General features: G+C 42.4%; 1 protein-coding gene across 2 annotated transcripts; it reads right to left on the reverse strand.

The window, feature by feature from the left end:
• Positions 1–310: 310 nt before the first annotated feature.
• LOC112258611 (plexin domain-containing protein 1) lies at positions 311–19123 on the reverse strand. 2 transcript variants are annotated; one of them, XM_024433106.2, is made up of 14 exons: positions 18765–19123; positions 4271–4425; positions 3568–3711; positions 3282–3351; positions 2975–3097; positions 2765–2883; positions 2538–2637; positions 2348–2440; positions 2110–2191; positions 1968–2028; positions 1723–1849; positions 1413–1442; positions 1162–1319; positions 311–1034 (listed from the first exon to the last, which is right to left on the reverse strand). In XM_024433106.2, the coding sequence occupies exons 1-14, from the start codon at positions 18838–18840 to the stop codon at positions 915–917; spliced, it is 1458 nt and encodes a 485-aa protein (XP_024288874.1). In that variant the 5' UTR covers positions 18841–19123; the 3' UTR covers positions 311–914. The 2 variants fall into 2 exon arrangements, with proteins under 2 accessions (XP_024288874.1, XP_024288873.1); XM_024433105.2 differs by having other exon boundaries at positions 1407–1442; positions 18765–19121.
• Positions 19124–20361: the final 1238 nt, after the last annotated feature.

A 20361-nucleotide genomic window follows, 5' to 3' on the forward strand; every position in this document is an offset into this window, starting at 1 on the left:
CTCATTCAAGGGGTTTACTTTATTTGTACTATTTTCTACATTGTAGAATAATAGTGAAGCCATCAAAACTATGAAATAACACATATGGAATCATGTAGTAACCAAAAAAGTGTTATACAAAATACATGTTATATTTGAGATTCTTCAAAGTAGCCACCCTTTACTTGAGAGTGTACAAAGCTGTCATCAAGGCAAAGGGTGGCTACTTTGAAGAATATAAAATATATTTTGATTTTTTAACACTTTTTTGGTTACTACATGATTCCATATGTGTTACTTCATAGTTGTGATGTCTTGCTAGTATTCTACAAAGTAGAAAATAGTCAAAAGAAAGAAAAATCCTTGAATGAGTAGGTGTGTCTGAACTTTTGACTGGTATAGAAAAAAAGCAATACAGGCACAAAACATTCAAACATGAACTGTACAGAGATTATCATTGAAGAACATCGTCAACTGGTCTTCGTTCTTGTCATGGAAGTGCAGGGATACAGAATCCTTTATAGTGTTTTTTCCATGGATGTTGATAGCCATAATGTATCACAGTTTATTCCAGTTACACATCCCATGGAAGTGTGTGGTAAATGGTGAGACAGCAATCCGTACCTGCTGAGAAACTTGGATCTCAACAAAGAAATTCTAGCAAAGCCTAAAAGCCTCTCATTTGTCCCTTTCCCGAAAACCTGAGTCACGGATGTGTACGAGAAGAGTTTAAGACTTTGTCCACCAAAAAGTATATACAATATTTTTGCCAACAAAGACATGGACTATATTGAAGTGATTATTGAAAAATGAATGAACAGAAAAACATTATTTGTGTAATAGAGTAGGGAATGTGTGTGTAGCTCTAAGCTCTCGCCTTCCTCTCCTACAAACTCATTTTTCTCTCCTCATCATCCAGTTGCTCCTCAGTCCGGTCAGCACTGTCCAGCTTCCATGATTCCCTCCTTCTCGTGACCTTCGACCTCCACCTCTGCGTAGTTGGAGTGGAATCGCTGCTTCCTGAACTTCATGGAGGGCCAGTAGCTGTTGCGTCGCTATTGAAATAAGATCAAACAGGTCATTGTTTTGAAAAGGTTAAAGAGAATGGGAGTAGAAGTCTACATCTAGCAGGACACAGACTGACAGAGCTGGTTGAATGTGAGCCCTGATAGTGTTACTAACCTGTAGGATGTAGAGTGGTGAGGCAGCAGAAGGATGAGAGTTGATGTAAAGAGCCAGCAGTGTCAGAGCCAGCAGTAGCACCAATGCAGCTACTACACCTACTATAACTCCTGTGTGAGCTGACCTGTTGTGTTGTCTCGGAGGGCCTGTCTTCACGTCTAACCAGGAAAGAGAGACAATGTACAATCACAATCCTGTAACATAGCTCCATACACACTATTCAAAGGGAATCAAGATCCACCCACCTTTACCATTGTATAGAATCACACGTTTGGTGTTATCTGCAGGAAGATCAAATTTAGGATCAGTTTGAATATTGAACAGTTAGGACTCAAACTGCTGCCATTGTTATTTTCCTGAACTCCATTTCTGTGCAATTTCTTTGCATGTTCTAAGAACACTCAGATTACTGTAGGCACTGGCTAAAAACAGACACTGAGAGCTAGAGCATTACTATGGCATCATTGTTCTTGCTCTGTTTAACACTGCTGGAGGCACAGTTGAACTCTGATACTCCGATATAAACCCTCCCAGGCACACTCATTTACACACTTGACTTACTCTCCGTGGCAGGGCCTTCTGGAAGGGGCCCCAGGGGTGTGGTGACTTCAGAGTCTGAGGGAACTGAAGGGTCAATAGAGCTGTCTGGTCCCCCCTTGGAATAATCCTCACAGGTGACATCTTTGGCCTGTCCATATAATGGATGAGAATTGTGGTTTTAACAGAGGAAGCTGAGAATGTGATTTACATTTGATGTACAGTACATGTAAAGTATGTGAACGTTCATTGACATTGTCCAATTCTACCTCTTCTGAACAGGCGTAGTCCAGCCACTCCTGCCTGTGTCTGTCCATTCCGTCTGAGCACCTGAAACAGACACAGATGTCAAACACAAAGAAACAAGGACTTCTTTATTCAGACAGGGATCTACACTCCTCTCCTGCTCACCTCTGGAGGACGTTGCACCAGGTACAGCCAGAGGTTAGGTTGGACGAGAGGCAGAGTTCACAGCTGTCATGCTGCAGACAGGCTGGACAGAGGGAGGGAGAGACAGAGACCTGGGTTTTGATTCTGTAGCGACATGATTGGCATTGGCATGAACATTATGCTAAGCTGTGCCTGTGACTGGTTATTGAGGATGAAATGTCTGAGAGGCCTGTATGAGGGATAGAGATTAGTTGCTTACTAGGCAATGCAGTGAACTCAAAGGCAGAGTTGTTGGTGATCTTAGTTGTGTCGATGTCCACCCGATGGTACTCGTAGAGCCGACGTTGGGCATCTATGTGAGAGATATCATTTCAGATAATTTTAGCAAAAGTCTTTGACATCAAAGACTTGCCAACCTGGATGTGGGTTAGGGAACCCTTGCTTCTAACCTGAGGATTGAGGGGAAGGCAGGTTCACCATGAATGCATCTGACAACCCTGCCTTCACTTGGTGCTCAGCAGAACTTATCACCTCCACTGGCAAAGGTATCTGAAAGAGTGAGAGAGACAGGTAGAGAAGAATTGACAGAGTGTACCTGGCGTTTAGATGAAATACATTCAAATCAGAGACGTGTTGTACAAGGTTCATAAGTGTGCATGTTGTAAGTCTCTCTCACATCTCTGTAGCTGAAGGTGATGGTCCCTGTGAGGTGCAGGGCAGCCTGGAAGGTGTATGCCCCCTCTGCCTCCCTCCCATGGAGTCTCACCCGCTCCCACTGCACCACAAACACCTCACCTGGGGTCAGTACAGGACAGGTCACACCGAGGTCAACCAAGGGTCAAAAGTCAAATAACAAGCGCTGTCTGAATGTTACTCTATGGCTTACCATTGTCCAGGTACTGCACAGTAGACTCCTTGGAGAAGCTGGGGTCAAAGTTGGCCATGAGGGGAGCGATGTATTGTGTTGCTGTCAGCATGCGGTGTGTGACCGCTCCCATGAAAATAAACCCTGAAGAAGGTCAGAGGTCAGGGTTCTATGGAGATGCATGCCAAGTGGCAACTGGTAGTTACAATAGTTCACTCCTTCTATGCTTAACGTAAGTAACAAGCAGGAAGTAGAAGTTTGAAGTTTGAAGTTTGAGAAGTTTGAGTTTGAACAACTTGCCATGTGTCGAAAGAATAATGAAATGTACCTCCTGTTGCTATGGTAATCTGCCTCAAATAATGTCCGTAGAAAGGGAAGTCAAATGAGAGGGCAACCTTCTGGAATAGGAGGAAGAGAGAGATGGAGGGAAATTAAATGTGCATGAGCGTACGTGTGTGTGTGTGTGTGTGTGTGTGTGTGTGTGTGTGTGTGTGTGTGTGTGTGTGTGTGTGTGTGTGTGTGTGTGTGTGTGTGTGTGTGTGTGTGTGTGTGTGTGTGTGTGTGTGTGTGTGTGTGTGTGTGTGTGTGTGTGTGTATCTAAGTGTGTAACTCACCGCAGCCTGTCTGTGTGTATTGGACAAAATGCCATGCATTCTGACTTGGCCATGTCCTAGGTCGTTTAGATCTACCCAGAGTTCATCTGTGCGCGGGTCATCGGGGCCAAAACTACGCCATGAGTAATACCTACCAGCGTCCTCCTGTAATAGAAACAGTAGAGGTGAGTGCAAGAGGGGAAGTTGCGGGATGAGATGGGAGAGATAGAATAATGGTGTGAGGGGGAGTGGAGATGAAATGTTATAATGAACAACAGGGTTAACAGTGAAAGCAACATTTGAATGCAAGCCCACATAAACAAACAAACACACATTCTAAATAGAGTTCCAGTCTCCAGTTTATTACATAGTAGTATCAAAAGAGAGGGATACTAAATATGAAGAATGCAGGGTGCATACTAAATAAGTTAAGCGGATACGCTTTTAGAAACCTTAGGATATCCTTGAATGTCTTGGACTGTACATTTCAGCAGCAAGGTTGAACTGATTCACTGCAATTTGATTTGATCTACATTGTTCAACTCTTTTCAATATACCCTTTGCAGTCTAATGCGTTTCAACATTGATTTGTTTTATATAAGGCCAGCAGGGAGCAGTATTCTACCACCACAACTGGAACAAGTGAATCTCGCATTGACATACTGTACGTACACATCTTGCCCACACTAGTGAGTTGTTGGACAACTTCCGCAACGCCACTCACCACTAAGTGTGTCATGTTGTCTGGTAGGGTGTCAATGGTCAGTCCTCCTCCCAGTACCTCCCTGGCCACCCTGGCGTCACCCAGCCACGGCTCTCTGGGGGTCCTGTGTGATGGCCTCTCATCATGCTGCTGTCCATTCACATGATACCGCATCGCTGTCCAAAACACAGCGAGTCAGTGACACAGATCAAGTCAGTGTCAATCCGAAGGTGCATGTCGGAACCCACTCGGTCACATTATAAACAAATCAAGCATCTGCTTTAGGCAGAGTTGGGCAAGCTACTTCAAATTACTTCTCACGGGTGGAAGTTAAGCTCCACTAAAGCTAGCCTTAAGAAAAATATAGTTGACTTAACTAAAGATACTTTGAAAAAGTAGTTTACTACATCAAAACTACTAAATTATCATATCTAAATCTGAAATGTCATGGACTACAAATTGGAAGAACAGAACACTCTGGAGTCAGATGTTAACAGAATGTATAATTTAGCCCATTAAACACAAATCAGTTTAAAGTAAGAATTAGGCAGGTCTTATGCTAAAAAAGAAAGGAAATTCTTGCCTACATCACCCATATTTTCTTTTTGCAAAAAAACTTCAGTAGGTAGCTACACCCATGGCAAAACAAAAGTAATTCTCTTCTGAAAACACTACCAAGATTAGAATTTTGCTAAACTATCACAAAGCTAATGCAAAATGTAGTTAAATTACTAGTTGAACTACATGTGGTTCACTACTCCTCAACCCTGGCTTTTGGTTACTGAATAATCCTGAACCGAGTGTGTATTACTCAATGCAATGGTTTGGATATTGTGGGCTGAATGTGAACATAGCATTAACATATCTCTGGCCATGAGGGAATGCTGGCATGCATATTAACTTTTGAACTCCTTTTTTCCTACAACTGCACCTGCACGCACCCATGCATGCACCCACACACACACACACACACACACACACACACACACACACACACACACACACACACACACACACACACACACACACACACACACACACACACACACACACACACACGTAAGACGTGTGTTGGCTGGACCACAGTCTAATCACAATACAACAAACTAGAAAGGCCTTGAGGATTTCTTGTTTGTCTGCCGCTTTGCTTTTCTCTCCTCCTCCTCCTCCTCTCCTTGTCTTGCATATCCCACGGACTGCAATGTTCTGTCTCTTGGATCCAAAGTTGTGAGCAGTTCCCAAAGCTACTTACAACACAGCATATGTTCCATAACATTCTGCTAAAACATTATCCAAACAAATAACTCAATGTGGATTTGAAATCATCTGGGATTAGGAGGGACCAATCTCTGAGGACCTCCGTGGTTATCAGATAACACATGTGGGGACATCACTCTGCTTGAGGCCACAATGCATCTGGTTATTCTGCTTCTCAGGCCGGAGCCACATAGAGATTTTGTGTTTGGAAATGACAGAAATTACCGATTCAACAAGAATGCACATACGATTTCATCCGTTTTCAATTGTCCATGTGTGGCCGTAGCCTCATTCAGGTTTTGATTGCACGTTGTGATGTAGAGCCCCCCACTGGACATTTTGTTTAGTTGCGTCTGGTTGGTTTTCTTTTAAAGTACTTTGAGTAGGGGGCTGAAAGCAGAAAGTGTTGGGTTCGGTTTGGGACATTTCTCAGTGCAGTCTGGTCATGATCTGTTGCTGTCATTTTTGTTATTTGTTTGTTTATCGCATGGCAATTGCTTGTGAGTTATTGAGATGGTTAGTTGCCAATTCATCTATCTAAGTCAGGAGGTGTTTTACATGAGTGGTGCTGGAGATGTTGTCTATGTGTGGTGCTGGATATGTCTATGCTAGCTAGATTCCATTGTTAGTTCTGCTGGCCTGTCGCCATCCAGTGCCATACAGATGCTGGCTAGCATTGGTTACAACATCCAAGCCTTCTCGTTTATGTCAGCAGTGTTGTGTTTTATGTGCACAGAACATTGTCCATGCGTTAGATTTTTTTAATGTGTCCATTTCTGTATAGAATACAGTTGCGAGATAAAGTTGTACATCAAGCTTTATTTTCAAAACTTGACTGCTGACACGCACATTTTTGAGGGATTGTATTAATTGCACAAATGATCAAAATACTAAAATTTACAGTTGAATTCCGAAGTTTACATACACCTTAGCCAAACTCAGTTTTTCACAATACCTGACGTTTAATCCTAAAAAGAATTGCCTGTCTTAGGTCAGATAGGATCACCACTTTATTTTAAGAATGTGAAATGTCAGAATAATAGTAGAGAGAATGATTTATTTCAGCTTTTATTTCTTTCATCACATTCCCAGTGGGTCAGAACTTTACATACACTCAATTAGTATTTGGTAGCATTGCCTTTAAATGGTTTAACTTGGGTCAAACATTTCAGGAAGCCTTCTACAAGCCTCCCACAATAAGTTGGGTGAATTTTGGCCCATTCCCCCTGACAGAGCTGGTGTAACTGAGTCAGGTTAGTAGGCTTCCTTGCTCGCACACACTTTTTCAATTCTGCCCACAAATGTTCTATAGAATTGAGGTCAGGGAATTGTGATAGCCTCTCCAATACCTTGACTTTGTTGTCCTTGAGCCATTTTGCCACAACTTTGGAAGTATGCTTGGGGTCATTGTCCATTTGGAAGACCCATTTGTGACCAAGCTTTAACTTCCTGGCTGATGTCTTGAGATGTTGCTTCAATATATCCAAAACATTTTCCTCCCACATGATGCCATCTATTTTGTGAAGTGCACCAGTCCCTCCTGCAGCAAAGCACCACCACAACACAATGCTGCCACCCCCCGTCCTTCACGGTTGGGATGGTGTTCTTCAGCTTGCAAGCCTCCCCCTTTTCCTCCAAACATAACGATGGTCATTATGGCCTAACAGTCGCATCTATAGCTCAGACTATGAATTTGAGAGTGGTTACATTTCTCTAGGCCCATCCCTCATCAGCCTTCAGAAAATAAAACATAAGGTTAGGTCAACTTTGAATATTAACTATTTTTTCTTTTTTGTTATCTGCATTGGACTAGTTTGTGTATTATCATCAAATCAAATCAAATCCAGTTGTATTGGTCACATACACGTGATTAGCAGATGTTATAGCTGGTGTAACGAAATGCTTGTGCTTCTAGTTCCGACAGTGCAGTAATATCTAACAAGTAATATCTTACAAATTACACAACATATACCCAATACACACAACTCTAAGTAGGAATGAATTAAGACTATATACATATGGATGAGCAGTGTCAGAGCGGAACGGACTAAGATACCGTAGAATAGTATAGAAAACAGTATGAGATGAGTAATGCCAGATATGTAAACATTAAGTGACTAAGATACCGTCGAATAGTTTAGAATACAGTATATACATATGAGATGAGTAATGCCAGATATGTAAACATTATTAAGTGACTAGTGTTACATTCCTTAAAGTGGCCAGTGATTTCTAGCCTATGCCTATAGGCAGCAGCCTCTAATGTGCTAGTGATGGCTGTTTAACAGTCTGATGGCCTTGAGATAGAAGCTGTTTTTCAATCTCTCGGTCCAAGCTTTGTTGCACCTGTACTGACCTCGCCTTCTGGATGATAGCGGGGTGAACAGGCAGTGGCTCAGGTGGTTGATGTCCTTGATGATCTTTTCGGCCTTACTGTGACATCGGGTGCTGTAGGTGTCCTGGAGGCCAGGTAGTTTGCCCCAGGTAATGCAATGGGCAGACCTCACTACCCTCTGGAGAGCCTTACGGTTGTGGGTGTAGCAGTTGCCATACCAGGCGGTGATACAGCTCGACAGGATGCTTTCAGCTGTGCATGTGTAAAAGTTTGTGAGCGTTTTAGGTGACAAGACCATTTCTTTAGCCTCCTGAGGTTGAAGAGGCTCTGTTGTGCCTTCATCACCACACTGTTTGTGTGGGTGGTCCATTTAAGTTTGTCAGTGATGTGTACACCAAGGAACTTGAAGCTTTCCACCTTCTCCAACTGCGGTCCTGTCGGTGTAGATAGGGGGGATGCACCCTCTGCTGTTTCCTGAAGTCCACGATCATCTCCTTTGTTTTGTTGACGTTGAGTGAGAGATTGTTTTCCAGGCACCACATTCACAGAGCCCTCACCTCCTCCCTGTAGGCTGTCTCGTCATCGTTGGTAATCAAGTCTACTACTGTTGTGTTGTCTGCAAACTTGATGATTGAGTTGGAGGCGTGCCTGGCCATGCAGCCATGTGTGAACAGGGAGTACAGGAGGGGGCTGAGCATGAACCCTTGTGGGACCCCAGTGTTGAGGATCAGACCCAGGGCCTCAAGCTTAATGATGAGTTTGGAGGGTACTATGGTGTTGAATGCTGAGCTATAGTCAATGAACAGCATTCTTACATAGGTATTCCTCTTGTCCAAATGGGATAGGGCAGTGTGCAGAGTGATGGCGATTGCATCATCTGTGGATCTACTGGGGCGGTAAGCAAATTGAAGTTGGTCTAGGGTGGCCGGTACGGGGCGATAGTCATTAAATTCAGTTACCTTTGCCTTCTTGGGTACAGGAACAATGGTGGCCATCTTGAAGCATGTGGGGATAGCAGACTGGGTTAGGGAGATATTGAATATACCCATAAACACACCAGCCAATGTTGACAATCTCACTTATTGTCAACGTCATTACATGATGAGTTTTTAACCGATGAACTTGCTTTCCTGATTCAGACAGCTTCAATGTTGCGCAACTTTTAGGAATTTTTCGTCCGACTCTGAAAGAGGGGGTGTGTTCATGACGTCACATTTACTGTATGAACGTTACCGCACGTGTTGGTTTTTTTTTTCAAACGGAGTGTCTCTTCTAACCCTAAATTTGGGAACCTTCCTGTACTGTATACATTTACTGTTTTGTCTCTTGCTTTCAGTAGACGAAAGGACGTTTTCGAATATCGGTAGGCATATGGCAAACAAAAAAGCAAAGAGATTCCATCTGTGAATCTCACTCTTTCCGGTGGAATCACCACGAACATGCCGTGGTCAGCACGGCTGCTGCAAATTCTCTCTGAAAATAACTGTTGTTGAGCAGATCAAACTGACTTGGGTAACAGGGCGGATAGTAACACAGTCTGCAGTCTGGTCACGTTTGAATTTTCCTACTAGATCAGCGAGAGAAAGAGATGTTTGTTGTAATCGTATACCGTGTGTGATAGAACTCCAACTCAGAACATGGCCATTTTTGGTACCCGATTTTGTTGTTGCACCGACTGGGTGGAATCAACCCTGGCTGGCACAAACAGGTGTTCATTTCATATAAACTGCCCTTTTCTGAGTCAAATCACTTCATTCATTTAAACTGTTCAAAACGTTTAGGTATAGTTAACCCTAAGTGAATAATCTGGTGCTTGACAAACACTAGCCAGCAGTTTGTGTCCGTGTGGCTTGTCTCTGACAAATCTGAAAAGAAGCCTATGTTTAGTACATAAATAGAACGCTAAACCAAACACTGAAATAACCTGCAAGTGGAATGTGTGTTGGCAATGATCTGATTCTATGGTGGCCGCAAGTGTTTGTGTGGGTGGGTAGGAGACATAAAGTAGGTGTTGGTGATATAACCTATCGGTTAAGTTGGCATACCTCACACACTAAAATTAGTAGACTGGGGGAAAAACACAGGCCAGCTGCTCAAACCATGAAAGTGCATTCATTCACAACACCTAAAAAATGTGGTTCTAAGTGATCACTTCACCAGCGATTAGTGATATTCTATCCAAAGCCCTCATCAAACCACGGCCACAGGATGAGTATTACTTGCAATGTGTTGACCATACTGGCACCACCCATATTTGTCAGGGCTCATTTTGTCTGATATTTGCACGCACTCCGAATACGATATTTCTTCTTGATGTGCCATCTTTTGTTTCATTACAGCATCAATGAAACATGCCTGCTGAATATGGAGATGGGCGTTGGAAAACAGACTGCATAAAATACAAGGTGGTCATTGTTATAAGGTGCCTCTTATGGTATGTAAAGCATAGCAACAGCAATGCATTGCCACAATATGTATAGCTTTATTCTATCTGTGATGGTCTGCATTGCAATGAGTGGTCATGTTTTGGTAAGGGAGGGGTGTGGAGGGAGCAGGGCTGTAGTTGGCCAGCTCTGATCAGTTCAGTGGTCTAGAGTAAAACTCTCAAGGCCATCGGTACTTAAATCACTGGCTTATCACCAAGCCAACAAGAGGAGCCTGCCTGTCTAGAGGATTCTGATAAGAGGGCAGGAGGTGGAGGAAGAGGTCTCACTTCGGCTTGTCACCAAAAGCACTCACAAACTTCTACAGATGCACAATCGAGAGCATCCTGTCGGGCTGTATCACCGCCTGGTACGGCAACTGCTCCGCCCACAACCGTAAGGCTCTCCAGAGGGTAGTGAGGTCTGCACAACGCATTACCGGGGGCAAACTACCTGCCCTCCAGGACACCTACACCACCCGATGTCACAGGAAGGCCATAAAGATCATCAAGGACAACAACCACCCGAGCCACTGCCTGTTCACCCCGCTATCATCCAGAAAGCGAGGTCAGTACAGGTGCATCAAAGCAGGAACCGAGAGACTGAAAAACAGCTTCTATCTCAAGGCCATCAGACTGTTAAACAGCCACCACTAACATTGAGTGGCTGCTGCCAACATACTGACTCAACTCCAGCCACTTTAATAATGGAAATTGATGTAAAAAATGTATCACTAGCCATTTTAAACAATGCCACTTAATATAATGTTTACATACCCTACATTACTCATCTCATATGTATATACTGTACTCTATATTATCTACTGCATCTTTATGTAATACATGTATCACTAGCCACTTTAAACTATGTCACTTTGTTTACATACCCTACATTACTCATCTCATATGTATATACTGTACTCGATACCATCTACTGCATCTTGCCTATGCCGTTCTGTACCATCACTCATTCATATATCTTTATGTACATATTCTTTATCCCTTTACACTTGTGTGTATAAGGTAGTAGTTGTGGAATTGTTAGGTTAGATTACTCGTTGGTTATTACTGCATTGTCGGAACTAGAAGCACAAGCATTTCGCTACACTCGCATTAACATCTGCTAACCATGTGTATGTGACAAATATAATTTGATTTGATTTAAAGGACTGTTTGTGGTAAAGAGTCACTCTTCCATCCAGACTGTTTTGCATGTGTTCCGTCCTGCTAGTAGGATGATTGCTGAGAGAAGGGAGTGAAGAGGGTTTAAGTGCAGCTAAGTTTCATCTAATGCCCCTCATCTCAAATAGACTCAGGCGATCAGGGGTTTATCACTCCATCCTATTTGTAAATCGTAAATGTCTTATTTTGTCGACATTATCGTTTGAGATTCTTACATGGTATGCTTTTATTGGCTCTAGCCGAGGTCTATTTCAAAGGAAATGTTCAGTCATATATATTTTTTATATCACTAAAACATAATGACCACTATCTTGCAAGCATGTACTACACTGTCCAACTGGATGCAATTGTGCTAAAGGCTCTTATATCCCATAACTGATATAGATCCTATAAATCACTGTAAGTTAAATTCCTATGCATTCTTATAGCCTGGTCCCAGATCTGTTTGTACTTCTGCCTACTCCATTGTCAAGACAAACATATGTTTGGCATGACAATTCCAAAAGGTGTTTACATGTACACTCATTTAGCAGACACTCTTATCCAGCGGCGCTTACAGGAGCAATTCGGGTCTATGTGCCTTGCTCATGGGCACATCGGCAGATTTTCCAGGTAGTCAGTTCGGGTATTCGAATCAGCGACCTTTCAGTAACTGTCCCAACACTCTTAACAGGCAGGCTACCTACTGCCTGCTTGGCAAGCGAGCAGAAACATACAGACTAGCACCAAGGCTAGTAATTATACGGCATAACTCTACAGAGAACAGTTAAATACTTCAAGAGGCGAGATAAGGAGTATATAGAGGGCTGTGAAGGAAATGGAGGGGACTTAAGGGCAATTTAAGGGCAATTAAAATGCTAAAAGAGTGTGAGAGGCCTGTGATAGTGGGTAGTGTCACAAGGGAGATTTGGTCCTAGATTGTTTTGTATCCTTGCTCTTCTTTTTGAGGAAAAGTACGGGGACCGTCTCTGCAAAAGAAAATATCAAAAGTCCAATTGGATCTTTGGTGTCACGTTTTCCCCATAGACGTATGCGTTTGCCAGCACTGCAGCATGTTTCTGGGGAAATGATGTGTGGTATGGTTGGTGATGTAAAACATATAGGACCATTCTATTTCTATGGCTACAACATCCAATTCTCTTGTGAACCCAGTTCCAACACAGTTCTACAATCCAGGGTCATCTCCCCAGATGGGAGAGAGAGAGAGAACATACAGAGCCAGTTGAAGAATCAGGCATATGTGACTATAGTGTTCTAGAATGTCTGTATTTAAAACCAGCAGGCGGGGGTAATAAATCATGTGTTGCAGTGGCTCCCAAACTTTTTCACTCTGGCCCCCCTTCCATCATTGGCGAACATCCTGTTGAGTGTTCATGTGATATCTGAGTTTATTTTTTATTTTATTTAACTAGGCAAGTCAGTTAAGAACAAATTCTTATTTACAAAAGGCCTCCTTGCAGGGATGGGGGCTGGGATTAAAAATAAAAAATAATTGAAATTAAAATATAGGACAAAACACTCATCACGACAAGAGTGAGTGCCTCAAACATTACAACAAAATCAATGGGCAAAAAAATCGACAATTTTTTTGTTGTTGCTAAAATGGGCTAGTTGATCTGGACATTTCAAACAAGTTATAAATATCTTTCTAACGTCTGCGATGACTGACATGACAAGACGAAAACTGTAGATGCACTACCCAATTTGGTGCCTTCTACTATTACAAGTTTTAAAGGTATGTTGAAAGCCCAACTGACTTCCCCCCCTGCCGACCTCTCGACCCCACAGTCTGGGAACCACTGTTGTATTAGAATGCCTGATGACAGAGGAGAAATAGGATATGACAAGTGAGAATACCATTATAACATAAACACCTCCTCTGTTATAATGTAAGGCTCACACTGAGTGTCTGGCCTGCTTAAACACAGGCAACTGTCACTTAGTCACAGACCTCAGGCTTTCCTTTCATTTGATTTTAATTGTCTAAAACAGAGGTCAGGTCTGCAGAAAAACTATACCACACCCTCTCTCAACATGGTCAAGTTAAAACTACAACTCATAGGCCGATAGACAGTCAAACAGTCTTCTGGCCTGAGCACTAAAATAACCCTGATGCTAAGAAACCACTCAGCCCATATTTCCAGGCCGGTTTCTGTGAGTGGTCAGTCAGACCGGGGGTGAGAGGGCACACCCTGTCCTGCATGGGAGCAGCTGCCAGGGCTGGCCCAGGATCAGCCGGATGCCACACTAATTCCGCAGATCAACTCAATGTGGCCGATGGTATGAATATGACTGCCTTCTTTTTTTATTTTTGCACTGACTCTATGCACACTCACTGAACTCTACACACTCACTGAACTCTACACACTCACTCCCACTGACATTCTAGCACATGCACTTAATTTGCTCACACACACATAACACGCACACTGACACTCTGTTATCATATATCCTGATGCCTGGTCACCTTACTCCTATACATATCTGCCTCTATCACTCTTGTATCCCTGCAGATTGTAAATATGATATAGACACTGACTCTGTGTATAGCATACTTACTTTGCAGTGTTCTTGTTTCTATTTCCTGTGTGTTTTTGTTCTACTTTATTTTATAGCACTACATTGATATTGGTTACTGCATTAGGAAATAGCTTCCAAGAAAGGCATTTCACTGTACTTGTGCACGTGACAATAAAAGCTTGAAACTACAAAACCCACAGCAAAAGATCATTGATACCTGAATTAAAAAGTGAACTTTTGACCTAATATGGCAAAAATATTGCTAAATATTTCTCTTCAGCCATTCTTATGGATTATTGAAATGTACGTTGATTATTAGGCTTTGTGACCAGGTCATGGCATTGCCTGCAATTTTATACCTAATTTCATGCAATTCAAATGTGATAACTAAATGCCCATGAGGCGCAGAGAAAAAGTATCAGTTTTACACTTTGTGTATTCTATTATTCTAACTCTCAACATTAAGGTGAGACCCAACTGAGTTCCTAAAAAAAAGTATATATATATATTTCTTTTCTTTTGGTCCGCAGGCCTACAAAAAGGGCCTGCAGGCCAACAGTTGCCCATCCCTGCTTTACACTGACACATACTGCATGCACACACACTCACTCACTACAGCTGCAGTGGTAATTGTAGAGTCAGAACCACAAGAGGAACAACCACCATCCAGAATGCCAACGGAAAGTGACTGTGAAGAGTCTGAAAAACTTGCATCAAGCAAATTGTCCTCACGTTATAACTTGAACACATTACTCATATCAGTCAAATAAGACTTGGTGGGTGGCATAATACCCAAAAACGTATATATGATAAAGCCTATAAGGTAGCAGGTGTTATGCTGAAACAAGAGATTTTACATTTTGAAAAAACACCAAGATCTCTTCTATGAAAACAAGAGAGCAGTGATGACCTCATACTTCCTTTGTTATGGTGAAACCCAATCTCTCAGTGGATGAGGTAAAGGAATTAATTCTGGTTTTCATTGTACGATAAGACAAAGCCCATAACGAACTAAGTCAGGCATCTCAATGAAGATCAGTGCTGAACCATGTCTTATTCCCCAATGCCAACATCACACCTCATCATCCAGAAAATCACTTTCTTTAACTCTGCCAAAGAATTGTTAAAGGGCAATTCTACCACTTTTCAACCACATTTTCATTATTTCCAGCACAATATTTCTACATAAGCGAAAATGGAGCATTTCTATGCTTTGTAGAAAAAAAATATAAAGTTATAATGTTCTAGCCGATGACACCATTACATTTAAAACACTTAAGAAACGGTGATTTTCAAACACTATGAGATGCACAGTGACATGGGGAGCAATAAAATACCCCCCCCTCTGACTACAAACAAGGTTTTGAAAATCACTGTTTTCATTTGTTTCTTTTAATCCCACTCTGTGATGTCACAGATAACCATTATTTTAGGACGTTTCTTCTTCTTCTCTTTTTGACCACAGATCATAGAAAGGTGACGTGAACACGTATGTAGACACTGGTATGGTGCTGGAGATAATGAATAGGATCTTTGTCTCCCTCCCTGCTCCTCTATCCCTACTTCACGGATCCTTCTGTTCTCTTGAAACTTGCCAGGAGTGTCTTTATCGATGTCACAATGACCCTTGCTGTTGCAGATCAAAATCTCCACGACAGTGAAATCACATCTGTGGATGTCAGCCACACAGATATTTAGTATATCCAGATTTATCCATTCCATTTTTTTCTGTTCAGGCTTGGCCCAAGTATGGCTGGACCAGACACAAGTCATTTGTTAAGTGAAATTCTCAACAGGACAAAGAACAGAGAGCCAAGCTCTGAGGTCAGCAGCCTCACAATTCATTTTCATCCCTCAAACTGTGTTTTCATAATCTGGTTAAGATGCTGCAGAAAGCTCTCGAGGGGTATCTCCACTTGATCCTATTTCAAACAGATTCTTTTTTTTTTTACACTGCATGTAAAAAATAAAATAATCTAATTTCATGCTGTGTAAGATAAACACAAACAGCAATTCATTTAGCTCAGTGAAGAGCTGTTGTTGTTTTGAAGGTGGTAGATAGTATCAGGGAAGAGCTGTTGTTGTTTTGAAGGTGGTAGATAGTATCAGGGCAGAGCTGTTGCTGTTTTGAAGGTGGTAGATAGTATCAGGGAAGAGCTGTTGTTGTTTTGAAGGTGGTAGATAGTATCAGGGAAGAGCTGTTGTTGTTTTGAAGGTGGTAGATAGTATCAGGGCAGAGCTGTTGCTGTTTTGAAGGTGGTAGATAGTATCAGGGAAGAGCTGTTGTTGTTTTGAAGGTGGTAGATAGTATCAGGGAAGAGCTGTTGCTGTTTTGAAGGTGGTAGATAGTATCAGGGCAGAGCTGTTGCTGTTTTGAAGGTGGTAGATAGTATCAGGGAAGAGCTGTTGTTGTTTTGAAGGTGGTAGATAGTATCAGGGAAGAGCTGTTGTTGTTTTGAAGGTGGTAGATAGTATCAGGGAAGAGTTGTTGCTGTTTTGAAGGTGGTAGATAGTATCAGGGCAGAGCTGTTGTTGTTTTGAAGGTGGTAGATAGTATCAGGGAAGAGTTGTTGCTGTTTTGAAGGTGGTAGATAGTATCAGGGCAGAGCTGTTGTTGTTTTGAAGGTGGTAGATAGTATCAGGGAAGAGTTGTTGCTGTTTTGAAGGTGGTAGATAGTATCAGGGAAGAGCTGTTGTTGTTTTGAAGGTGGTAGATAGTATCAGGGAAGAGCTGTTGTTGTTTTGAAGGTGGTAGATAGTATCAGGGAAGAGCTGTTGTTGTTTTGAAGGTGGTAGATAGTATCAGGGAAGAGCTGTTGTTGTTTTGAAGGTGGTAGATAGTATCAGGGAAGAGTTGTTGCTGTTTTGAAGGTGGTAGATAGTATCAGGGCAGAGCTGTTGTTGTTTTGAAGGTGGTAGATAGTATCAGGGAAGAGTTGTTGCTGTTTTGAAGGTGGTAGATAGTATCAGGGAAGAGCTGTTGTTGTTTTGAAGGTGGTAGATAGTATCAGGGAAGAGCTGTTGTTGTTTTGAAGGTGGTAGATAGTATCAGGGAAGAGCTGTTGTTGTTTTGAAGGTGGTAGATAGTATCAGGGAAGAGTTGTTGCTGTTTTGAAGGTGGTAGATAGTATCAGGGAAGAGCTGTTGTTGTTTTGAAGGTGGTAGATAGTATCAGGGAAGAGCTGTTGTTGTTTTGAAGGTGGTAGATAGTATCAGGGAAGAGCTGTTGTTGTTTTGAAGGTGGTAGATAGTATCAGGGAAGAGCTGTTGTTGTTTTGAAAGTGGTAGATAGCATCAGGGCAGGAGAATGGGATGCATCTGCCTTGGATTTTGGAGCAAAACAAAGGTCACGAGAGGAAGACAGTCAGCGAAGAGTACTAGTGAAATCAAATAGGAATTGGGAGCAGAGATTTGGCTAATAAGGGTTACAGGATTTATTGAAAAGTGAGGAGATCATAGAAAGAGGAGTGCAGTGGTGGGACAGTGGTGGAGACAAATCTAATTACTCAATCTCTGATGAAAGGCTTTACATGGCTAGGAGGAGAAACACATCGCGATGCATCCCCCTCCATCGGTCCACAAGCATTCCTGTCACACCCCAAGCACACAGAAATGCATACACTTTCAACACACATACATACAAACACACATGTAATATGTCATTGTTGTACTGTATCGGTGTGTATAGTTTTGTTCAATGTTGTGTCTGAAACTTTTTTCCCCCTGCTGCTGTTGGACCAGGTGTCTTTTGAAAAAAATAGATTTTATCTCAGTGAGAAAGACCTGGATAAATAAAGGATTAAAAAAACCCACACACGATTCATCAAGCTACCACCTTTTTTGCCTACATTCCCCTACAGTTTCTCTCTCTCTGTCTGTTCACCTCTCCTTTCACACCCTGGACCGCCTGACTTTTAGGCTAGCAGAGTGGCAGGGAGAAATACGTCCAAATCTAATGTTAGGCAGAAGCTGTTTTGTGGGTTGTTATTCTGAGTCATTTGCACGTTTCTGGACCATGGTGTTTTTTTATGGTCACACTTTCATTGCAAACTAGGAACTAACTTTTCTGCACAAACAAAGAGTACAAGGGTGTGCCCGTTTCCAAACACAATCATGAACCTGTACCATTTCCCTTATATAAGTCAATTAGTGAAAAACAGTGTCTTCAAAGACATCTGTACGTAGGTTATTGAAGCCATGAAATACAAAATAAAAAAGAATGCCATAACCCTTACAGCTTTTCTTTCATGTTAAATACAAAAGTTGCTATTATTCCATGAGATCATAAGTTGTTGAGACATCTTAGGATGGATGTGGGAGAACCATGAAGGGGAAAGAGAGATGGACAGATGTAAATGGCATATGTTATGTAAATAAAAGATGATTCAGGAATTTAAAAAAGGGAGAGAAGCGCCTGGATGAGGTGGTATTTTGTACGGCAGAAAGTGCAACACCCGAGCGACCTGAAGAGAGGCTGTGTGAAGCAATGGGGGCTGCTGATGGGAGGACGGCTCATAGTAATGGCTGGAACGCAGCGAATGGAATGGCATCAAACATGGAAACCATGTGTTTGATGTATTTGATACCATTCCACTAACTCTGCTCTAGCCACTACCACAAGCCCATCCTCCCCAATTTAGGTGCCACCAACTTCCAGTGGTATGAAGAGAGTGATGCATGGGGGAAATGAGGAGAGAAGGAGGGAGTAGACAACAGGTGAAGAAAGGTGAGGAAGTACACTGAGACAAGAGAATCAGAATGGAAAACACAGGAGAGGTAGGGGAGAAAGAAAAGCTTACCTGTTTGTTGCTGAGCCCAAACTCTCCCCAACTCTGCCTGGGAGAGAAAGATGAGCAGCAGCACACTGAGACACATGTTGTTCAGCAACAACAAAAACACACAGCTCTCTCTTCACTCTCTCTTCCTTCTTCTCCCTCTCTTCTCTTTCAGCCACAGAGTTTCTCCTGGTCCCAGTCACCCTGTAGCTCCCTCTCCTCTCCCTCCCTCGCGTGCTCTCTCCACTTACACACTCTCTCTCCCTCTACGGCACCCTCTCAATGCTGTTCTTCTGTTGCCGTGGCGATGACAACGACAGAGGGATGATCAGGCGTAGCAGCTGAGGAGATGAAAGTGTTCTCTCTCTCCCTGCGTGTCCTGCCTCTCGTGTTCTCATCCTTTTTGCTTTGATGTGCCCCACTCTCTGTCTCTCTCCTTCCATATTTGGACTTGGATTCTAGTGAAATCGTCTGGAATCACAGTGGGGCCCTCTCTCTTATCTCTGAGGGAACTCAATAGTAGATGCCATGCCATCTCCTTGCCTTGGACAGTGATATAGTGCCTTTGTGTTCAGGCATGGCTGCTGCCGAGAATTAAATGAATGCAGTAAAAACAGTACAATCTCTTCCCGGAATCTGTCTATTGACCTTATAAACTGCAGTGAAGAACAAGCGGTTAACAGTGCTTCTAACCATACAGCCACCATACCAGACAATTACCACAATGACGTATACAGGTACTTTCCATAAGCACTTTAGTTTTGGTTTTCCATGCCCACTGCTATGAACGTTTATCTGGTCAATACAAAACAAACATATTGTCTGAGTACTTAGCATACGTTCTGTGGGTCATATGAAAAAGGGGCATGTCTGGTTTTGTTTGGCTATGGTTTAATTTCCAGGCACATGCGACAGCAGCTCTGCCTGTTATACTGCTCAAATAAAATAAAATAAAATTTTATCCAAATAAGCTTTCCTTTACACACACTGTGTGTCTCCACCATCACTCCGCTTCTCTCTCAGCTGTTCCATTACAATCAGTTCCACTTTGAAAAATCAGGCTAGAGAACGCTGGTGAGGACATGACAGTTGAGACTTTTCAAGATTCACTGCTGGAAAATGTAGCCTACATACTAGGGCTAGGGACATATTTAGTAGGGCATGATACTCAGAATGTTATTGAACATTGGAATGTTACAATAGAGCTGACTGTTCTCTTGCACAATGACAAGATAAATCTCGGTTTTACTGTAAACAGATTTCTACGAGCATGTTCTGAATAAGCTCCCACAATTTAATTTGCTTACACTGGTCTCTACTGGTCATCTGGGGAATTACAGCAGAAATAGAGGGCGAGACTTGAATTGTAAGTGACTCACATTATGCTGCGGGTCATTCAGCCTTTTCCACGAGTCAGTCAGATTCAAAGAGGTCAATAACATGTTGGATCTGGATGTAAAAATACAAACCTCTGAAGAATGTTCTGCTGTTCCAGTGTCATTCACTTCAACCCAAACTATTTCTCATATTCAGCTCCTCTGTACTCTTTCCCCCTCATTTAACACAGCTCTCTCTCTCTCTCCATCTTCCTCATTCACTCTTTTTTTAGTAGCCCTCTCCC

This window comes from Oncorhynchus tshawytscha, linkage group LG09 (assembly GCF_018296145.1).
Source record: "Oncorhynchus tshawytscha isolate Ot180627B linkage group LG09, Otsh_v2.0, whole genome shotgun sequence".
Lineage (NCBI taxonomy): Eukaryota > Metazoa > Chordata > Actinopteri > Salmoniformes > Salmonidae > Oncorhynchus > Oncorhynchus tshawytscha.

Bases quoted from the DNA above. Each gene is read 5' to 3' on its own strand.
- LOC112258611 (XM_024433105.2), bottom strand. From the start codon at position 18,840: ATGTGTCTCAGTGTGCTGCTGCTCATCTTTCTCTCCCAGGCAGAGTTG. The intron at 1,850-1,967 runs GTAGAATTGGAC...TTATATGGACAG, and splicing joins ACTACGCCTGTTCAGAAGAG to GCCAAAGATGTCACCTGTGA. The intron at 1,320-1,406 runs GTGGGTGGATCT...TTTCCTGGTTAG, and splicing joins GATTCTATACAATGGTAAAG to ACGTGAAGACAGGCCCTCCG.